Here is a 23,342-nt window from a genome sequence, read left to right on the forward strand (position 1 = left end):
ATCGTCTCTTAACATGGTGTCATATCCCTAAAGGGTATACTGAAAGTCCATGCATACTCATACAGGTCTCAAGGGTATACTGAAAGTCCATCCATACTCATTCAGGTCTTGAAAAAGAACCTTGAAAACTTGATTCTGACACAAACCTCAGTGCTAGTTCAGTACATAGATGACCTCCTCATTGCATCTCAAGCATGGGGGGCTTCTAAGGAAGATACTATTGCTTTACGGAACCATCGTGCTGACAATGGGCATAAGGTGACTCAGAGCACACTTCAATAGTGTCTGACCGAAGTGCAGCCCTTGGGTCATTGAGTCAAAAGAGGCAAGAGGAAGGTGTCACCAGAACAAGTGGAGGCGATCACGAAAATGAATCCGCCTACCACACAGAAGGAGATCAGGATGTATTTGGAAATTGATGGCTATTGCCAACAATGGATTCATAATTTCTCCTTGATGACAAAGCCTTTGCAGATGCTGATCAACAAGGATGTTTATGATCTGGTACCTTGGGATAACAAATGCTTGCTTGCTTTCCTGGATTTGAGAGAGTGCCTACGTCGTGTTCCAGCTTTAGGAATGCCAGATTACAACAAAGCATTCTCATTATTCTGTCATGAGCGGGAGGGTTGTGCTCTTTCTGTACTCTCCCAGAAACATGGAGGTGCCCATAGACCAGTGGCCTATTTCTCAGCTACATTTGATCCTGTAGCTTCAGCGTTGCCCCGATGTCTCAAATACATTGTTGCAACATGTGTTAGTATTGAACGATATGAGAGAATTGTGATCGGTCATCCACTTACTGTATACATACCACATTCGGTTGCACTCCTGATGACAATGACCAAAACACAGCATTTGATCTATAACAGACTAACAAGGCATGAACAAATTCTGTTCGCAGCATAAAATGTGACATTAAAGCACTGTTCTCTGTTAAACCCAGCTACCTTGCTGCCTATTCCAAATGCTGATGGGGAAGAGGTGAAGACCATGACTGTCTGGATGTACTGAGCTTTGTACCAAACCGAGACCTGGCATTGTCGATGAACCATTGTGTGATCCTGATCCAAGTCCTATTTGCTGATGGTTCATGTGTAAGTGGCAATGAAGGTAATCTGAGAGCAGCATTTGCTGTCTGAACTATCTCTGGAGTTGTAGAAGCTGCATGCTTACAGGGAGTACACTCCTCACAAGTGGCCAAGATCATTGCCTTAACCCGTGCATGTCTTGTCTCTGAACAGATCCGAGTCACCATCTATACTGATAGCCAATACAGTTTCAATGTAGTTCATGACTTCAGACTGCTATAGTCGCAGAGAGGGTTCCTAACATCATCAGGATCTCCCATTAGGAACGGGGAATATGTGAGACAGTTGTTGGAAGCATTGCATTTCCTAAAGAAAGTGGCAGTCGTAAAGTGCACTGCCAAAGGGAAGGGAGATGATTTTGTCACCATAGGAAACTGATACGCTGATGAAGTTGCTCATTTTTGTGCCATACACACATGCATTTTCAATGGGGAATATGTTGGTGAGAGTACAGAGAAGACTGAACTCAGCATGATGCTGGCTGTTGCAGACACATGGGATAAAGAAAAGAGGTTGAAATTGGAAGCAACAGATCAGGAACAAGCCGGTTGGATCAGAGCAGGTTGTGAGAAGGGAAAAGATTACATTTGGGTTTCAACTGATGGTAGGGCAGTGTTACCGGATTGTTTGCTGAATCCAATATCAAGGCAGATTCATGGAGCAACTCATATAGGAGAGACTTCCAGGTGAGATTGTTCAAGCAGGCTTGGTTTAATCCAAGATTCTATGTGATTGCAGAAGCAATGTGTCATTGGTGTCTTACTTGCCAGCAGATGAATGCTGGAAAGAAAACCGTTGTTGCCATGAGCCACATAGGGACATCAGGGGGTCCTTTCAATTGGATCCAGTTAGACTCTGTTGAAAGGCCTGTATGCAATGGATTGAGAGACATTCTGGTTGTTGTGTGCATCTTTTCACAGTGGGTGTAAGCTTATCCAACTAGAAGGTGTGACATCCTCACAGATACAAAGTTATTATTGCGGGAGCTTATACCACACTTTGGATTTCCAACTACATTGAAGTCAGATAGAGGAGCACATTTTCACAGCAAGATCATGAAACTGTTGAGTACTGCCTTAAGTGTGGATCAGAGACTGCATTGTAGTTACAGGCCAGAGGCATCAGGCATTGTGGAACAGACCAATGGGACGCTCAAGGCAAGCCAGGTGGAAGCATGTACTTCACCATCCCTGACATGGCCTGATGCATTGCCCTTGGTTCTAATGAGCTTGTCTTGTGCAGCATCCCTGATAGGAGAACTGCGCTATCTCCGCTCGAGATCCTCATAGGAAGGGTGATGCTCTTACCTGCAGTGCCGTCTACAGCTTTAATAAACATCACAGATGACTTGATCCTTGACTACTGCAAAGGATTGACTGATGTGGTTCGTACTGTGTTTCACCAGGTTGGAGCCGCGACTGCATCGAAACATCTCTGTCACGATCTGAGGCCTGGAGATTGGCTGCTGGTCTGAAAGCATGTAAGAAAGAACTGTCTTGACTCACAGTGACATGGACACTACCAGGTGATATTGGTGACACAGACTGCAGTGAAGTGTAGAGGAATGCCGAACTGGATACACATTTCCCATATCCGACGAGCCTCAGAGCTCTCTGAGGTAACAGCTCCTCCCCAAGAAGTGATTCCTGCCGTGATCCCTAGGCCACTGGAGAGGAGAAGCCAAGCTGTGGGGGTTCCTGAAGAGGCTGGATACCCACCAGCTCAAGCTGAGGGGGGTCAAGCTACACAAAACCCAGGTGTAGACTCTGAGGGAGGCGGTAACGTTGCGAGTGGCATAGAGTCTGACTCAGCAGAAGAGACTAGAGTGGAAATTGGTTGTGTACAGTCAAGGTAGAAAGAGGTTGCAAATGAGTTGTGGCCTGTGAGACAGAAAATAAGAAACCTGAGACTTGCATCCGATAAATAATTTGCTCCAATAATAGAATCATTTGAATCTGATCTGAGTGAGTCTGAACAAACTCAAGGGAGTGTGAGGAGGTCAAGGAGAACAAGAGTGCCATGTCAGTGATACTCCTCTCCCGAGTGGATTTATGTAGCTATAAATACCAGGGAGAATGAGGTCCAAGACTTCGATACTGATTGTCGAGATCCTGTTGAGAGTTCCTGGAATAGAGGCTAATGCAATCGTATTATTGGCTGTGCCCTAGCCACCAAGATTGAGTGATTTACGGACTCTGATCTTGGACGACATCAAATTCTCAAGCTTTGGAAATCGCCACCTCCTCAGGAGAATGCAGCGTTCAACGCTGAACTGCTACAGTGAGTCATTGACGAGATTGGCTCTGATCTCATAAGGGATGTAAACGAACCTAGAACTGTAAATAAAAAGGTGCTTGAAAGAAGATAACCTAGGCCTGAGTGGAGAAGGGTAAAATTAGGGATTTTTCCCTTAGAAGAAGAAAGAGGGTTAAGGGGGTCTTACAAGCTTTGTAAATACTGTGCCAAAGACTGTTATAAAATGTTAATAGATCCAAAAAGAAGTTGTTCAAAAGCTTTGTTACCAGTATATCAGAGATGGAGAAAAGACACTTTGTGTGTCGATCCTCTTATGGATACACTCCGAGTCACTCTGAAAATGGAGTCTGGAAATTCGAATCATAGGCACAAATGTATTATAGGTACACTCATTGTAGGAGTAATCATAGTGACAGCTGTAGGCCAATACTGAGTCCATTTTAAGCACACACAAAGCTGAGGTACAGGGAGTGGGGGTATATGGGGCATCCACACCAACCACTGCTGCCTCAAAGGAGGGTGCATTAGGATCTGATACCGGATTAATGGAGCAAACTAGGCTCTTATTTCATGTAGAAGGTGACTACACGCTGAATGCTTATGCAAAATTGCTGTATGAATACGTAAATACTATGGACTTGAGAGATTGTTACATGTGTATGAATTGTCTGCTTTGCTCGAGGAGGGTATCACGTATCATCACGTCCCTTGACGTACGGTATTAGCTGTAGTTTTCTCCATACCATGTTTAATGGAAAGGCTCATTACGAGTACTACTTCTCAAATTATGATTTGGCACTTTCAGAAGTTTTAGTCTACAAACATCTGAACAAATATGATTATTACAAGTAAGAAGAGAAACAACAACAAGCATGATGATGCGTCCTTCGTTAGTTATGGCCACATATGCGTCGACGTAAATAGATTGTTTTGACGCTCATTTTGAAAAGTATTTTGTCCTGATGATGACCGTGTAATTATACAAAGGTCGAAACGCTGTCGACGCATATGTGGCCATAACTAACGAAGGACGCATCGTCATGCCTGTTGTTGTTTCAGTTCTGTCCTGAACTCCCCTTGCTATGTAATTCCTTCTGTTTGCCACTTGTCTGGTTGTGTACTGTATATTAATTTCTTTACGTACGAATGTATGTTTCTGAGCGCATTATCTCAGATTGTTTTTTTAACTGTGTATTCAATAAAATGTATATATCTTTCTAATATTTCTTATAGGGCTTTTCCTTTCTCCTTTTTTTTCTCTTTCTTTCTCTTTTTGAACGTTTGTGAAAATTGATATTGATAACTTGAACCATTGTTAGGACCAATTATTTATTGCCCCTGGTTCAGGTGTACAGGGCTGCCCCTGTTATTGTTAATGAGCATTTACATTCCTGACAATAGTAAAGATCTGAGTAAATATATAAGTAACATCACTGAGATACACCATGAGATACACAACTTGGGAACTGAGGTAATTTGGGATAAGATTGGAAAAGGATTTGGAAAATCTGGAAGCTGGTTTGCTAACTTAGGAAAAGGAATCCTTGGATATATCTAGCGGCCAATAATAATTGTTGTGGTCTTTGTTATCATCTTGTTAGGTATGGTAAGGGCCTAACAATGGCATAGGTTGAAGCAATTGGAGAATTCCATTAGGGAGAGAGAAAGAAGAGTGGAAAAAATGTAGGATAGTAACTTGGAGAATTTCAAGCGGTTGGAGGAATTCAGACAGAGGAGACTAGCTAATCTGTTTAGATTGGTGTACTCTACAGGGAATTAACCCCTTCCATGCTGATGACGGCCCCCAGCCGTCATGCATCACGGTGGGCGTGTGCTGATGACGGCTGGGGGCCGTCATGAAACCGCCCACTCATTAAAACGGCCGCACAGGTGCAGAATCGCGGCCGCGCCCAAGGGGTTAAAAGGGCTGTGATGAAACAGATTATCAGAGGGGTGGACTGATGTAGTGTAATTTTCATTTCCTTTGTAGAGGTGCATTATATGCACACATGTAGAGTGCACCTGCATATAATCCTTGTGATGCATTTTTATGTTTAAATGTATTAGTTGCTTATAAAAGTATGATTGGATGGCAGTTGGAGCAGTTGGGGATACTTGCCTCAGTTGTATGCCACGTTGATGTCGACTCCTTACTGTAAAAAAGAAAAAAAATTCTAGTGTTCCACTGCTGATGTAAGACACTCTACACCCACCCACCACAGGCGACACCAGTTAGGTGACCCTGTTAATAAAAGGGGTCGGGCGCACGTGCCCTGGGCCAGTTACTGCACGATACCAGCTTGTGTCTGTGTCCGTATTTCCACACCCTGTGGGCCTGAGGCCAAAACACTACACTGGCAACAAGGCTGTTTGCAAACCCTGCATGCCTGCTGCTCTGCTTCATCGTTCCTTTTGGGGGAGGAAATAAGCCCAGCAAGCGGCACCCCGGTGCGCTGTCTACGACCACCCGTGACTGCAGAAGGGACAAAGCCCTTGTGTCAGCCAGTCACCGCCTCCGTGACCTGAGGGACGTAGCAGTGCCTGCACGGTGGGTCACGCATACCCGCTGTCAGCCTGAGAGCTGTGGCCGTACTAAGGGAGAAAAGGTAGTGGCCGCCCAGTGCCCGAATTGGTGCCACGAAGGGGGTCTCGGCAGATGCTCGCAGATACCCACCTCATGCCATTGCTACAACCCTGATGCCAACGGAAGGTCAGTGGTTCAGAAGTAGAGAAACGAGGAAAGGACCGCTTTTGCCAGCACTGCGCTAGAAGCGCCTAAGCCTCCGACCCTGGGAGCAACCCCGACTGTGTCCCGAAGCGTCCACAGGCTGCCCCACACGCCGGCTCTGCACTAGACACACATCAAAGGGACACAGCGCGACGTCACTGCCCCAACATCCACCCAATTTCAGGGAGGGCGCCTACCCCTCCCCACACTGCAATGCCTGTACTGTGCCCGCTGCTGTGCCCATGCGACTGCCTCCGCAAGCAACAGGTCCGGTAACCTGCAACGTGCGGCGGCAAGGAGACACGAAAGCTCCGCCCCGCTTTGGCTACCGCACAACTAGAGGCACCGCAAACCCTTGAATAATGCTTCCCCTGCCGGCGGGTGATGAGAGCGAAGGCATGCCCATAGAGCTTTTGGTCCCTTTCCGCGGCTACCCCCTGTGTGGCTTATAGGGTCCGGGCACCCGCGGCATCTGAGTAGCCACCGAAATTCCAAGGGAGAGGGCCCAGCAAATGCCCGTGACATCAGGAACGCAGCGGAGGCCCACGAGACAGCGCCACCTCGCACCTGTCCACTCAGCACTCCCGGCAGCGAGGGAATGCTGGTGATCCCCGGAGGAAGGACTGTACTTACGTTGCGAGGAAACCCCCCCTGCCAAGCAAGGCTGCAGCGCGAGGGTGACTGCCAGGGCGCCTACATGAAAAGCGACCGCACTGGCTTACCGGGAGTCGTTGGGTGAGCCCAGGACCGCCTTGAAAGACGGATAGGTTGTCCTCTACCCACTGAAGAAAACTAACATCCTGTTACCACCTCCCAGGTGCATCATCACCAAGGAGCATCGCACCAGCCGAGTGAATCCACACACCCCGAACAACCAGAGCTCAAGGAGGCGAATCACCCAGGAGCAGTCTGTGCGTCCCAGTCAACCTACAGCCTGCCGAAGTCGAGTATACCCAGCCATTGGATGATCCACCCTTGGGGACTACACAAGATTTGGCTGTGGCCCTGTTGGGAGTTCTGCAGTGACCCCTAAGTGTGGCCTACGAGACGGCCTGCACAGCCCACCCGGTCACGTGGCAGTCCAGGGGACAAGGGCCTCGACGGAGTTCCCGTGCGAAGAGAGTCCGAGTAGGAGAGATGTGTTGGCCGCAGCTCCACGCCAGGTGCAGGAAACACGAAGGTCACAGCGGAAGACTGATCACCCACAATAGGGCCAGAGGAAGGCGCAGAACCTGAGTCCAGACGGCGACGACACCCAGACAACGACACCACCCTCAGAGGCTACATGAGCGACTTGGCTGTGAATCCGTTGGCAGTTCCTCAGCGACGACTTTGCGCAGCTCACGCGAAGCGCCGCGCAGTCCACATGGTCCCATGACAGCCAGCAAAGAAAGCCATCCAAGAGGCTCCAGTGGCAGAGGAGTCCAGATGAGAGAGGCAACTCAAACATCGCTCAGCAGTCAGGAGTAAGGAAAGTCACTGAGCACGTCACCCCCACAGGAAGGCTTCCCTCACAGAGATCGTCTCCGAATCCAACGTGGATTTCACAGCAGCCTTGGATGCATCGACACTGAACTTTTATATATTCTTTCTACACCGCGAGACCAGGCCGGTCTAAGGAACATCGCAAAGGCGACTGAAGGCATCCCGACCATGCGGTCCGAGGCTGCAGAGCTGCCTGGCTGACGGCCTGTATAGACTCGTTTGGTGCTATGTGTTATGTGTTTTATTACAGGTTGGACTCTCGTTTTTTTCATTAAAGTTTGGGAGGGATGTAGTATCCGGCCGGATACTATCTAGTGTTCCACTGCTGATGTAAGACACTCTACACCCACCCACCACAGGCGTCACCAGTCAGGTGACCCTGTTAATAAAAGGGGCTGGGCGCACGTGCCCTGGGCCAGTTACTGCACAATACCAGCTTGTGTCCGTGTCCATATTTCCACACCATGTGGGCCTGAGGCCCAAACACTACACTTACTACGATGTATGTTGTTGTGGTGACGCTCTAGTTGTTCATTAGAGCGCATGCAGCGCATGCCGGGAAATGGAAGGCGGCCATCTTAGGATGCCGCAGTAACGAGTGGTGGTACACGCTTTCCCGGCGCTCGGGAAATAAAGCAAAATTTATACAACTACGAAAGTGTTGGCGCAATTATTTATGGCGGCACTTACACTGCTACAAATGGCAACGAGGATGTGGGACGCCGCAGCTGCCCATTAAGCAGCCCGAGGACCCGACGACCAACACAGCCTGAGCGCGGCAGTGGGAGCAAGGGCCCCGCGAGGAAGGGGTGCAATTCTCATGCCGGCAAGCGCTTCTCGAGAGCGCTGGATCCTCAAATCGGCAGAAGCCACCGCAGCTCCTGGCCACAGCAGGCACGTGCCTGCTACAACACTCCACTACTGGCACTGCGAGCATACCCAGCACAAAGGGAACCACAGAGAGTCCGGTGTGCAGCAGGTCACAAGCTCACGGCCACAGGGGGAGCACAGGTTGGGGACCCGCCGGACACAGCAAACAGGAGGCAGTGAGCAGCAAGACCCCTACGCAGTGAGTACAGTAGATGCAGTCTGCCTCAGGGAGCCACCAAAGCACACCTTGGTATGGACAGGAGGGGGTGCCCCCAAGGTCAGCCATACCACTCTAGAGTACAGCGCTGGATCTCCCAGGCGCTTCCCGAGGAGGGGAAGGAAGCCCTGCCCCCGCACAAGCCAGCAGGCCGGAAGAAAGGCAAGCCCCGGTGAGTCCACCAGGCGTGGCCGCACAGCAGATCCCTGCCCAACGTAACGCAGAGAAAATGTGCGCGCAATCCTCCTCCCTCACCAATTTAGTCCCATTCCTACCTGAGAGGGGAGAACCAGCAATGCCGTGGGAAGACTGGAAGAGGTAGTTCCTGAACTACCTATCCGCCCTAGAAGAAGAAAGCGAGGGGGCCAACTCAAGTTCGAGGAGAAAGAAAATACTTTTCCACAACCTAGGCCCAGAAGGCATCAGGGTATACGACAACCTAGTGAAGAAAACCAGGCTTCCAACAGACACAGATGAGTTCCAACATGTGTTGGATGATCTAGACTCACACTACCGCCCTCTAATATGCACAGCCATAGACAGATGCAATTTTTCCAGAGGAAACAAAGCAGTGGGGAATCGATCGACGAGTATGTAGCAGTACTGCAGAAGCTGGCAATGATGTGCAAGTTTGGAACGCTGCATGACGAACTCATCAGGGATCATATCATAATGCATACCTCCAACACAGCCATCCAAGTGAAGTTGTGGGTCAATGGAGATGCTCCCCTCAAAGAAGTAGTGGCACTGGTAAAGAAGGCGGAAATGTCTAAGAGGTTAGCGGAAGCGGTGAGAAAGGAGACAGTCAGCAAAACTGCAGTATGCAAAATGTCAGACAGAAACAGACAAGCAACAACCCAGCAGGTGACACCGCCCAACGCAACAAATATCAGAAGAAATACCCTCAGAGAACCACGGGAACACAAAGACCACAAGGGGACAACAAGAATAATTGTTACAGGTGTGGAAGCCAAGCCCATGGCAGCAGCGACAAAGTTTGCCCAGCCTTCAGGGCCAAGTGCTCCTTCTGTGGAATAATGGGACACTAAGAGAAGGTGTGCAGGTGCAAGCTCAGGAGGACAGAGGTGAAGTATGTAACCCAAGAATGCGAAGAGGAAGAAAAAACACCTGGAGGAGAAGAGGAAGAAGGAGTCTTGTGCACAGACTACCAAGTCCTCGGAACAAACTGCATGAGGTCCAAGAAGCCAGTACTACAAATGACGATCGGCGGCATACAAATCAATATAGTGGTAGATTCGGGTTTCCCGTATACTATAATTCAGCGAACTGTAAGGGAAAATGACTTTGAACCAAAGACGAGCGCAAGCTTAATTCCCACAGACATACACCCAGTCACGTACACAGGCGAACCCATTCCATGGTAGGGTATTGTCCCCTCACGTGTAAGTTCAAGGGTCGAACAGCGGACGGTAAGCTGTACGTTGCGGAGAAAGGACCCTCGGTTCTGTGATGGATAGATCAAGGCACCTTAGGAATCCAACTTAACCCAGGAGGAGTCACCCAAGTCTCAATGACAGACACAGTACAAGAGTACGAAGAAGATATGTGGAAGAGAGAATACCCAGAGGTCTTCAAGGGGGCGATAGGTCGGATGACCAAATTCACACACAAAATATGCTTAAAGGATGGGGCACAACCGGTAAGCCACAAGGTCCGCAACATTCCCTTCAGAAGCAGGGAGACGGTGCAGGAAGAAATATTATGCCTGGAAAGGAATGGAATCATAGAAGCAATCGAAAGTGCCGAGTGGATCGCACCCCTCGTCGTCGCTCAAAAACCCAACGGGAAGGTACGTCTGTGTGTAGACCTGAGGGAACTGAACAAGAACATCTGGGTGGACAAGTTCCGCTACCTCGGATAAACAAAATGCTATCATAGACGAAGGCGATAAAGTGGTTCTCCTCCGTGGATCTCTCATCTGCGTACAATCAAATCTCCTTACATCCTTCATACAATCACCTAACTTAATTCATAACACCGTTCGGATGTTACAAGTTCCTTAGGATGCCATTTGGATTAGCGTCCCCTGCAGCGGTGTTTCAAAGGCTCATGCATAGACTGTTTCAAAGAGTGGAAGGTGTGCAATACTTCCAAGACGATATCCTCATAATGGGAAAGTCAAAAAGCGACCATGACACAAAGCTACAGTCTGTATTGACCATTCTGGCGCAAAATGGACTCACCGCGGAATGGGGAAAATGCAAGTTTGGTGTAAGATCTGTGACGTACCTGGGTCATGAGATCAGTGAAAAGGGGATAGAACCGAAGAGAGCCAATGTGTCAGCCATCAAAGACGCACCCACACCCACTAAGAGGGAGGATATCTGCTCATTCTTAGGTATAGCGGAGTTTTACAGTAAATTCGTCCCACACTTTGTGTCCAAGACTCATCACCTGAGATAACTCTTGAAGGAAAATAACACGTTCAAATGGTCCAGCAAAGAGCAAACGGAGTTTGACACGTTGAAACAAGACATTTGCGCCGCCGTCCCTCTCAAAGGATTTGACCAAGCTGCTTTGTCCATACTGACCACCGATGCCAGCGACAAGGGATTGGGGGCAGTGTTAATGCAGAGGTCACAGGAGGGAGAAGTCACCACTGTCAGCTTTGCCTCAAGGTCACTAGCGCCCAATGAAGAGAAGGTCAGCATGATAGAAAAGGAAATGCTGGCAGCAGCATGGGCCATGGAGCGATTGAGACAGTTTTTATGGGGCTCCAGCTTCCTGCTCTGCACGGACCACAAATAACTAGTGAAAGTCCTAACCTCTAGTGGACATGCACACGCGACTCCCCACATAGCAAAAATGACCCTAAGGTTATTGGATTACGTATATGAGGAGGAATACATTCCTGGAAACAGAAACAAGGTTGCTGATTTTTTTAGCAGAGCGGCAGCTATGGAGCCGGCGGCAGATCAAGAGCCCTCAGGATGGGAGGGCTACATGGCGGCATCCACACAAGACCATGAAACAGTAATCAGTGCAAGGGAATGGGAGGAAGCGTACACACATGATGAGACCTTGAAGGTGGTGAAGAGCTACGTGACACAGGGGTGGCCGGACAAGAAACACCTCGATAGCCAGCTGAACAAATTCTGGGAAGTTCGGGAGGAACTGTTGATTGGAGACAATCCAGTGTTCTTACTGAGAGGAGACAAAGTGGTACCCCCACAGACCTTAGTGGAACACCTCCTAACCATTTTACATGAAGGACACCTCGGAATAATGAAAACCAAAGCCAGAGCAAAGCAGGCATATTGGTGGCCTGCCATGGACAGTCAAGTGGAAAGGCATGTCTGAATGTGTGAACCGTGCAACAGAGAAGACAAAGCACAGGTCCTACTACGGCCACCGCTGGGAAGGTTCGCCTGTCCCACAAGTCTGTGGGAGATGCTATCTGTGGATAACTTGGGCCCCATACTGGATACCAACGGAGTGCCCAAATATGCCATAGTGCTACTGGACAGGTAATTCTAATAGCCGGAAGTGGAAGTATGTGAGACCGCGGACACAGAAGCTGTACTTTCCTTCCTCACAACCACATTCTTGAGGGAAGGAATCCCTAAGGTGATCACCTGCGACAATGGACTGCAGTTCGTTTCCGCAAAATGGGATGCCTTCATGGACCGCAACGGAATAGAGGTAAAACCCACCCCTGTGTACCACCCAGCGGGGAATGGACTAGCCGAGAGGTTCAATAGAGTGATAATGGGGTCTGTGCAAGCAGCGATAAGTGCGGGGCAAGATTAGGAGAAGGAGCTCCAAAGGATGTTATGGGCGTACTGCATCACACCAGCCATCACAGGGTACAGCCCTTTCAAAATACTGCTTGGGCGAGACCCCTTCACGAAGGACAATCTGGCGTGGAAACATCTGATAGTCCAAAGAAAGTGGTCCCCGGCAGTCGTACGCCGAAATATTGATAAGGCACAGGCCTTGTACACAGAACACTACAACAAACGACGAAATGTCAAGGAAGTGACCCTAGAAAAGGGAGAGAGGGTAAGAGTGAAACAGGCGGTGTTGAAGAAAAAGGGAGACAGCAAGTTCACCCCTCCTTTTCAAGTGGTAGAGCCATATGCCAGGTCGGCTTTACTGAGCGACGGGAAGGTGTGGTCACAGGACAGGATGGCGAAGTGTAATAAAATCATGACGTGGGAAGTTCCAGACGAGTGGAGTTCGCTCACTCCTGAGGGAAATGAAGAAACCGGACTGGCGGAGGTAACAGAGACCAATAGGCATGGGATCAGTCCCCTGCGTTGGAGCAATGAAGACCAGTACACTCAGGAGGAAGGTGAAGAAGTGGAAAGAACCAACCAGACCGCATCACGGAGCCCAGGTGGGGAAGGACACGGTAGAGAACTGCGAACAAGAGCAAAAGTGGGAGCTGCCCAGACAGACAGTGGTCAAGGCGCAAGCTTCAACCCAGAGCGAGTAAGAACGAAGTCGGGCAGAGTGATTAAAGCGCCAAAGAAATTTGAGGACTTTATCATGGAGACCAAGTAAGATTGTTCTATTCATTAGTCTTGTCTATTTTATGAACCACCCGGACTGTTGGTATTATGTATAATGTTCTTACTTTCTGTTATTAATGTTAAAGGGGGTAGATATGTGGTGACGCTCTAATTGTTTAGTAAAGCGCACGCGGAGCATGCCAGGAAATGGAAGGCGGCCATCTTAGGATGCCGCAGTAACGAGTGGCGGTACACGCTTTCCCGGCGCTCTGGAAATAAAGCAAAATTTAAACAACTGCGAAAGTGTTGGTGCAATTATTTATGGGGGCACTTACACTGCTTGTTCAGTTTATCAACAAGGTCTACCTCACATTGAGTTAGTGTGTATCTTGATGTTCGTGGAATACACAATGTGTGTTAAAATACCCCTCACACACCAAAAGGGCCCTTGGTGTCATGCTTCATCATTGGCGTCTTCCCGCCCCGCAGCGCGACGGGGCAGTGCTGCGACAAGCGACTACGCTGGAGCACCTTTTTATGTGGGTGCTATGTGAGTGTATTGGAGGGAGTGTCAGTAGGGTCAGGGGTGATATACAAGGTGATGTTTAAAAAAATACCTGGCCTGGTGATAGAAAAAACTTTTTAATAGACACTGGCTGGTATTGTTTAAAAAGTGGTTCGGAGAGACAAAGCAAGTTAATGGGCTTACTCTCCTGTGCGGGTCAACATGTTTCGGGGCACCATGCCCCTTCGTCAGGACCGGGGTCAGATCCCCCTGTCACTCACTAATGTTTTACCACAGAAAAATATTAAGGTGTATGTACAAAGGTGTGCGATAATATTCTCATTATCAATGTATATAGATATATAGTTTATATCATACGTTTCCCTAGCTCTATCAGAAGTCCTGATGTAGTAAGCCTGAAAAACAATCGCACGTGATTACTAATGCACGAGTCCCATTGCGCTTGACTTATGTCACCTGTAAGGGATGAAGAAAAGCGAACACACATATAGACAGTGGTACTCTGAGTCCTAGCCAAATTGGAAAATGCCCATTTGTCGGACAGTTGAGTACTGTACAAAGTACAGTAGAACACACAAACATTAAAACACATATACAGTAAGTTAGCTTAAAAAGGCATGTACTCTGTTTCCAAATACATACTTAGGGAGGATGGAGTCAGTGCCCCATGAGCCAAGTCTGGACAAAGGGTATATTAGGGTCCAACTGCAGAAGGGGAAAAAAGAATGGAAAAAAAAGAAAAGAAATATATTCAAATTCCCTGGTTTTTAGTGGCAGCCCTGGCGACCAAGCTCTAGTAGGTTCAGAAGTAAATTCACATTGGTTCGTCCCAGTCGGCTATGCCGTACTTACTCAACCCCCAGCACGTCAGTGCTTCCTCCTTCGTCCGTGGCTTCCGTGTTTGTGAAATGCCATGATCGGGCGGGCTTTTATATAGTTAGATTGATTGGATAATGACCTCGGACTTGGGACAGGTGTGCCATAGAGAACAATCCCAATTACTGGTTACTAGGGCGGCCATTGTTAAGTGGGTACTACTTTATGTTATCGAATCCCTCTGATATTGTAGATGTCAGCTTTTACAAAACGCTAACAAATTGGTATGTTTAGATATTATATTTGAGGAGAAATGGGGGAGGAGCCAAGCTCGCGATCGTAATGGTCGCTCTGTAGCTCGGCTCCGTCAGCCTTCCGGCCTGACTCGCAAATCCTGCCATATATCCTGCCCCGGGACGATGCACTCGAGCAGAGATTGAAACGCAACGTGTTGCTCTTACTCACCGTCTGACCTGGAGGCTCCTACGTGCCGCGACTCCGAAGTTGTGCCCCCTGAGGGACCAGGGCCTCCGCGGTGATGAAGCCGGGGCCTCGCCTATTGGACCCAGCCTGGCATTGTTGTACGTGTCGGCCCTGGCCGAGAGCGTGAGCCGCTGGCGGGAGACCGTTGTGCGAACATTCCGGTGGTCCTGATCCGGACTTGCCTTGGCGGCCGTGGAGCTGGTGTGGGGCACGGTGCACCGAGGGCTGCTCGTGTGAAGGGGGCCCCCCTGCCGCGGCTCCGTCCATCCATCCTGGAGCCTCGCGCCCGGGATCTGCTCTTCGACCACGCCAAAGGTATTGCAGGCTGCACCCCGACTTTGGCGGCTCTCCTTTCTGCACCAAGGCTGCTTTAGCGGGACCCCCTTGGTTTCTGTGGAGGTCCGCATCTGAGGCCCTGATCCGGGAGTCGTGGGAGGTGGTGACGAGCCTGAATCCACAAAATGGCGGCCATTGAGATAGGCCGTGGATATCCTCCAGACGGCGGACCTGGACTACTGGACTGCACGGGGGCCTGGACATGTGTGCGCGAGCCTACAATCGGCGACGTTCTGGAAGCACTGCGGTCCTTGCATGCGGCCTTGACCCCCATTGCCCCTGGGGTATCGGTGCGGTCCGCCGCCATCTTAGAGGGCCGGTCTTTCACAGTCCCCTCTCGTCTCGGTGATGCTTCTGCCTCACCCCCCTCGGCCGCCCTGAGAGCTACTGCCACTGGCCGTCGACAGGTATGCGAACGATTGGCTTCTGAACCTCCTGCGCTTCACTGTTTGGAGTTTGGGGGCCCGGATGTCGTTCTGGGATCGGATCCTACTCGAGTGTCCGAGAAACATGATGGCTTGCTACATCTATTTGCCTTGATGAGGTCGTGTTTCTGCTCTGCAGGGGAACCCCCGCTTTTCCGAGCGGCGAGACTGAACTCCTGTCTTTTCCTGCCCCTGTTAACATTGTTGGGACACTTGCACTGTATACCCGGACTTTTGATCTTTTGCTTATGGATTGCCCTCCCTGGCCTACGTCTTCATCGGACTATTTTTTGTTCGTGTGATTGCCTTGCACCGAGTTGTTCGCTTCTCGCTGTCGTATGGTGGGAGTTGCTTGTAGCTAAGGAAGGCCTGGGGTGAGATACATTGCTTCCGGTGGATTGCTGGTATACATATCCGTGGCGAGCTTTCCCGTGTGCATAGTGCGGTGGGTGACCCCCTTGTACGTTTTATGATGCTCGAGTTGTATCGCTTTCGTCTACACGTATTACGATTGACTGGTTGGGCGGAGGGCTGAGGCCGACCATTTTGTTTTTACTTCTTCACTCCTCCCTCACATCTTTTTTGTCTTCTAATTCTTCTTTTTGTCTCCTTATTCTTTTTCTCTTTCGTGTTTCCTACATTTCGGGTTCGGGATTAGGGCGACAGGCACGCTGCTGGGGGGGTAGGCCGTAGCCTTCTGCAGGGGTGCTGGGTTGGATGGGTGGGATGGGTTTTCTTTCCCGGTTTATTTTCCTTTGTTCTATGGCCCTTTTGTATCCCTTTATGGGAGCGCCGCGGCTGTCCCTGCCTCCAGTGGTATTATAGGGATTGGGGCGGGATTGCTGCTTCTCTCCTTTTGTGGCTATGCTGCGTATCAGTGCCGACTCCCATCCCTTCCTTGTTGCTAATACTCCTGCTCTTTCTGTGTCCTTACTACGGGATGCTTGTCTCGACGCGGCGCTCTTCTCTTTCAGTCTGTATTTTTCTTTTTCCCCCTTTTCTTTCCCCTCCCCTTCTCTTTCTCTTTCTCCCTAGGGTTAGTATGACGGGTTGGCTTTAGTGATTTTAGTGTTCCGGTTCCATCGTCCTATCTCTGCTGTGCAATTGGGTGGTAGAGGTGCACACGATGAGTCTACTTGTATGTTGATTTGAACTAATCGTATCTGCTTTCGTACTGATGTAGACTGTAGTGATAATTTCCCGCATTGCTGCCCCTTTAGTTTTCTTATAGCCAATAGTTTGCTCTGGGAACCAGGATTCATTTATACTGTATCCGAGCCTGTTATACTCCTTATTGTAATATTATAAAAATTAACCTTCCTTCTTCCTGTTTGTGGGCCGTCCAGATTCTCCCCCCCCCTTCCTTTTTCGAACTGTATTGACTGCATATTATCCTGATTGTATCTGTATATTCTTCGTCTGTATTTTTTGGATTGCTCTATTGTATTGTGGCCGGCCGGTCTGGTTGTAGGCCCAGATTTGTATTTCCTTTTGTACAAATAAAGGTTTACAAAAAAGAAAAAAAAAAGAAAAAAAAATATTTGAGGAGAAATGCTCCGAAATAACATCCTTCTCCGATGGTAGTGAATCAGCAGGCAAAGTAGATGCGCATGCGCGGTAATGAGAAAGAATCGCAACTACGCGCATGCGCGCACTATAACGCTGCTCTCCATGTGCAGCGCGAGTGAAGGGAATGTTAGACCCGAGCCATATGGAAGGCCTACAATAAACTATCACAATAGTTTCCTGAATCGAGCGTGTGACATGTGATGCACACAGTTCCAAATATGCCCTTGAGTTTGTTAAAGCTTGAGTTGGGACCAGGGTATTTCATTATTTAGGCCTGTCTGGTGAGTACCTAGACGGTACACACAACGTTGCTCCTTTGCTAAAAGGACTGTTGGTATTATGTATAAAGTTCTTACTTTCTGTTATTAATGTTAAAGGGGGTAGATATGTGGTGACGCTCTAATTGTTTAGTAGAGCGCACGCGGAGCATGCCAGGAAACGGAAGGCGGCCATCTTAGGATGCCGCAGTAACGAGTGGCGGTACACGCTTTCCCGGCGCTCTGGAAATAAAGCAAAATTTAAACAACTGCGAAAGTGTTGGCGCAATTATTTATGGGGGCACTTACACTGCTACAGTTGTTTAAAATAAACGCCGAACCAACGTGTAACGTAACTGGTGCTCATGTAAAGCGCTCCAATACCTTCGGGTCGAGGTTACGCTGTATAAATGTGACAAAAATAAAACTTTCCAAATTTGTATGTCTATTCCTTATGTGCGGATTACTTCCTTTATGAAAGTCCCACGCACCAGCTGGGGCCCTCAACACAACAGCCGTATCGTTAAAAAAAAAATAGTGAGTTTACAAAAACTGTTTTTAAGAACCAGCTCCTGGTCCAAGGTGTCGGTAATTTTGTAGGAGAAGGATGATAATCCTATTTGTGAATAAAAGTATAATTTGAGCCATAACAAAACTTCAGGGTGTCAATCTGAAAAACTGGAGAAAAATAGAAACCCTGCGGGCAAAGCAGAACGAAGAGCCTTAGTGACGTCTGTGGTTTTCCATCCCTTGACCACGCAGGATGCGGGCGCACAAGCTGCGCATTGCAACATGGGATTGTTAGTTGTCATCACCCCGCTACGGAGATCGAGGCAGGGCTGACTCATACTGTACAAAAACAAGTTTTAGTTCTTAGGTAATAAGTTTAGAAAAAATGTCATGCGCAGTAGATGGCTGGTAAAAGTCAGTGGCGAGAACGAATGTTCTGCCAACGGTCAAACATTTTCAAAGAACTACATGGCCCATGATGCTCGTGCCTGCGATGCTTGTGCGCCTGCGCGAAGAGGCGCGCGCTGGCGACGTGAGTTTGCTATTAACATGAATGGATCCGGTAAGGACTGAAGGGTGCGGGGTTATGGCTGTGCCTGCAATGTGTTAGCCTGACCAAGGCTACCAGCTCTCGAGGCCAGGGAAGTTCAGGCCTGCACCAATTCATAGGGAGTCGAGGAAGATGCCACGGGATAACATGGTCTCTCTCATCCAGAAGATCGCCCGTCAGGCCCGGCTCACCTTCCCTGGCGCCACAGCCACGGCCCCCACAGGGAGTAGCAAGACCTTCTCCGACAACCTGAGCCAGCTCAAGAACCTGGTGAACCAGTTGCGGGTCGAGGACCTGCAGATCACGCCGCGGAGCTGCAACGGCAGCCCACAGCCGGCCCCTCCGCACAGCCCGCCCGTCACCTACATGCACATCTGCGAGACGGAGCACTTCAGCATGGGCGTCTTCCTGCTGCAGAACGGTCAGTCGTGCATCCCGCTGCACGACCACCCGGGCATGCACGGCATGATCAAGGTGCTCTACGGCACGCTCAGCATCCGCGGCTTCGATCGGCTGCAGGAGGTGCCCGGGGCCGCGTCGCCCCCGCCATTCAGCCCGCCCCTGCAGCCCTACCAGAGAGACGCGCTGCGCCGAGCCCTGCGCCGATCATTCGGCCACTTCGGCCCCAGCAGCCCTCCCTGCCTGCTCAGCCCGCACAGGGACAACCTGCACCAGATCAGCGCCCTGGACGGGCCTGCCGCTTTCCTCGACATTCTGGCGCCACCTTACGACCCCGAGGACGGGCGCGACTGCCACTACTACCAGCTGCTGCAGCCATCCTCCGCTGAGACCAACGCCCAGGGCGGCAAGGAGGAGGAGGGGGAGAGCCGCGAGGTGTGGCTCCTGGAGGTCCCCCAGCCGGCCGACTTCTGGTGTGGAGGAGAACCTTACCCGGGGCCGAGCGTGACCCTCTGAGAGCATCGGTGACCCGTGAGCACCTTAGTCAGAACCGTGCCAGCCACCCAGGAAAGTGAGAGGGCACAACCCTACATGACTGGGGTATCTTGTACATTGACAGATCTGTGCCCCTCAAACCTCTGCGCAAGCACACTGAACCCTCCGAGGGCCCCATCCGCCCTCCATAGTCAAATTTATATTTTTAAAGTTGCGAGGCAGGATGTAGTTCCTCATTACTCTTCGAAGCCGGATGTGTGACCCAGAGCTGACTTGTTTATGAATGATCTCTTAAAAGTAAGCTACCGGTTAATGTAGTATCAGGGCCTGTTCCATGACTTGGATGTGACCAGAATAGTAGTTTTAAGTCTGCAGCTGCCTCAGATGTGATCGTTTATTTGCTTCTTAATGCACTTAGTTTTTGACAGCTGTGCGTCCTTGACACACTTTTCTGTTCCATTTTTTCTTAGCTGCGGTTAAAGATGCCGCATAATAAAGCATTCACACTACAGATTCCCTCAAATCCTAGAATCTACACCTTAAAAAATAAAATATATTTGGAGTTTTATTTTAATGCGTTTGTAGCTCATCACCCGTAATTGAGAGTCCTGTATTATCAGGAACCTAACCACATGTACTAGTTATCTATTTCCATGACAGCGATTTCCTTCATGGGTTGACCTGCCTGAGGCCCCCAGTCGACACTAACCACTTACACAGGTGTTTTCCTTTGCATTGGGCTATTTTTATGTTCATGTTCTCAAGTACAGACTAGTAAAAACATAATTTGACATTTACTGATTTGTATTTTGACAGTGAAGATCTGAAAGGTTGGGTTTTCTAACGTTCTCAAATGTATTCATCTGGAGCCAGGTAATTATCTGATGAGTACGTTTTAAAATTTAATGTAGAAATGTTTCTTTCCAATATTGAAATCTGGATTGCTTCTCATAAATTAAACGAACATGTACTTCGAATGTCTTTTCTAAGGAAAGAGTGGCAGACAAAGCTTGAGTCATTGGCACAGCACGTATAACTTAATAGGAAAGGATTTTCTTTTAAAACCAGCAATCCCAGTTGTAAACTCATTTGTGTGGTGAATACTTAAAATTCACCTCTATTTGGCCGTGGCTGTTCTGTGTGCTTTTGGGGTGGAGCTGTCACTGCGGTTTTATGCTCTAACTTGCTTCGAGCTGCCTAACAGTCTCTAAACCGCTCTGGACTTGTTGCAAACTTAAAGCAGTCTTTAAATAGGGATATGTTTGAGGGCATTGTGCAGTTCAGTACAAAAAAGTAGCCGAGTTGGTTGTCGCATCCCAGGCAAAGCAGCTGCCAATATGCGGATTCTGTGATTGGAAAAGTGTTTTGACTGTTGCAGCGAGGAATGCATTTGCAGTATTTTTACATGCTGGATATGAGATAGTTAGCATATATTTATTGTATATACCGTTATAAGTGAGTGAATATGCCCATTAGTACCTGGTACTGCAAGATAGTAAAACAAATGAGTAGTCTGCCCCTAAGTAACTGAAGACCTACACAGTCTTTTACTTTACCTAGAATTAACAGTTCCTCTTATTTCCTTCAAAATAAATATGTATTCAACGGAAGAAAACAATATGCAGAATCCAGTAATGGTTTCACTGTGACCTAGTACTTCGCAATGCAGCTAGTTAAGATTTTACAGGACCATCTGTTTCTAAGGTATTCTCAGTCATACACTACTCTGGGATTGGGACGTTACATTGAGGTTTTAATTTAAGTAACATCCGTTTTTTCTAACCAATTGCACCTATTAATCACACGATATATAAATTGTTCAAAACAAGAACATTAAACTGGAAGGATGGAAATAAGGCCATATTGCACTTCAACTTGCCCCACACGATACACTGTGTTGCCAGGAATAGACTTGTGTGCCTATTTGCAAGTGAAGTACGCATCTTCTCTTAAAACCCAAAGTGGTGGAGCTTTGGAGGATGCGTAGCAAAATTGTGGGCATTCATCATAATTAGGACAACCACAACATTTTTTTTTTTTGTGTGCATCTGAACCCAATTCCATCAATTATTGGCCACCTTCATTATAATCTCCCTCAAACCACCCACTTGATTCAGATTTCCAGATGCCACAAATCTTGCAGTAGTTCAGCTTTCACCCACCTGTTAACTAAATGTTGAGTAAGGGGGTGCCCACTGTTTAATGGTGTAGGTGATCCCTTGTTCCCATTTTTCTACAAATTTATTTCATTTATGTATTTCAAAGCTTTTATATAGCGCTGCGGACCCAAGAGTATCAGAGCGCTTTACAAGGGAGGTAAACATGTTATGATGGAGTGACAAAATGCAGAAAATTCACAAGGGAATACAATATTGCATTCAGAGTAATTTACAAGTTGAGAAGACAAAATAGAATAAAATTAACAGTATGCGAACATTTCTACAAGGGATATAGTATTGCATTCAAATGAGCTAGGAAAAGAGAAAAGAGTGGACATGGTCAGAGTTGGTAATATTAGACACCCCAGTATTTGCTGAGAAGAAGTACTCTGAGTTCTTTTTTGAAAAGAGAGTAGGAGGGGTTGCAGCGAAGGTCCTCGGGGAGAGTGTTCCAGATGGTAGGAGCATTACCAGAGAATACACGGGATTGAGTCTTTTGACATTTTAGTCTGGGTGGGATTAAAAGAAGGGAGTTACTGCTCCTCAGGCACTTGGAGCAACCTGCTAGTTTTAGTTTGGTTGCAAGGGGGTGTTTTGGTGAAGAGCTTTGTGAGTGATGCAAGCAATCTTGTAAGTGGATCTTCCTTCAACTGGGAGCCAATTGAGATTTTTGAGGACGGGGGATATGTGGTCAAATCTTTTACAGTCCGAGATAAGAGATTGAGAACAGATTTAATCGGTGCAAGGTGGGTTTTAGGGGTGCCGGAAAGTGTGGCGTTACCATAGTCAATCCTGGAAAGGACAAGTGATTGGACAACGGTTTTGAAATCATCAGCTGGAATGAAAGGTTTAATTTTCTTGTGGTGTTGAAGGGTGAAAAGAGCACCTTTGGCTGCATTTAAATGTGGGGGATGAGATTGAGATTCTGGTCGATGCTGATCCCAAGGGATTTAACAGAATTAAAAATTGAGAGGGAGCAATTAAGAGCTTTAATATCCTCGACCCAGAGTTGGATGGGAAGGGTATTGTTTTTGGGGGTGAAAAGGATGATTTAGGTTTTTTTTGATGGTTGAGATGGAACCAGGCTTGAACGCTAGTCAAGGTGTCGTTGAGGTGAAGAATGTCTTTGTGGGATTTGATCTTGTAGTATAATTGGGTGTCATCGGCATAGTGGTGGTAACTTATTTTAGCTTGTTTAAGAATGAGGCAAAGTGAAATGTGTCCTCCGCCATAGATAGTTAGTCTCTACTGTACATTACTCTATATCCTCACTGGACACACCAAACAGAAATATGCCACTTACGTGGCACATTTACCATAAGTGCATACACTCAAGATCTCACAGGCATGGTGGGCACCAAAGCAGATATATAGCACTTGGCCACTGCTATACATAACCTTTACAGGGGGCCGAAGAGTTACATGAAAGTGTGCTTGTTGGCACTCAACTAGTTTTTCAAAATCCCTGTGCCTGTTTCAATCATTCACCACATTTCTCGATTCTGTAATAACAAACAGTGGTACTTTACTGAAACAATAGTTGGGTCTCTAAAGAGTTGGGGGTGCATGGTTATAAACAATTTTTCCTGGTACCAAGATGTCACTTTCGATTTAATATCTGTGGAATTTGCTGTGGGATAGAGCCCTGTTGAATGGCTCATGCCTTTAACACCTTGAACGCTATGGGGATTTTTC

At 48.1% G+C, this 23,342-nt stretch overlaps 1 protein-coding gene across 1 annotated transcript; it reads left to right on the forward strand.

Moving 5' to 3' along the window:
* The first annotated feature begins 18,558 nt into the window (after positions 1–18,558).
* On the forward strand, positions 18,559–20,465 carry ADO (2-aminoethanethiol dioxygenase). The gene has a single exon (XM_078642691.1). It carries the CDS (start codon positions 18,727–18,729, stop codon positions 19,507–19,509), a length of 783 nt encoding a protein of 260 aa, XP_078498817.1. The 5' UTR covers positions 18,559–18,726; the 3' UTR covers positions 19,510–20,465.
* Positions 20,466–23,342: the final 2,877 nt, after the last annotated feature.

Source organism: Lissotriton helveticus, chromosome 5_1 (genome assembly GCF_964261635.1).
Source record: "Lissotriton helveticus chromosome 5_1, aLisHel1.1, whole genome shotgun sequence".
In the NCBI taxonomy this organism is placed as follows: Eukaryota; Metazoa; Chordata; class Amphibia; order Caudata; family Salamandridae; genus Lissotriton; species Lissotriton helveticus.

Bases quoted from the DNA above. Each gene is read 5' to 3' on its own strand.
- ADO (XM_078642691.1), top strand. From the start codon at position 18,727: ATGCCACGGGATAACATGGTCTCTCTCATCCAGAAGATCGCCCGTCAG.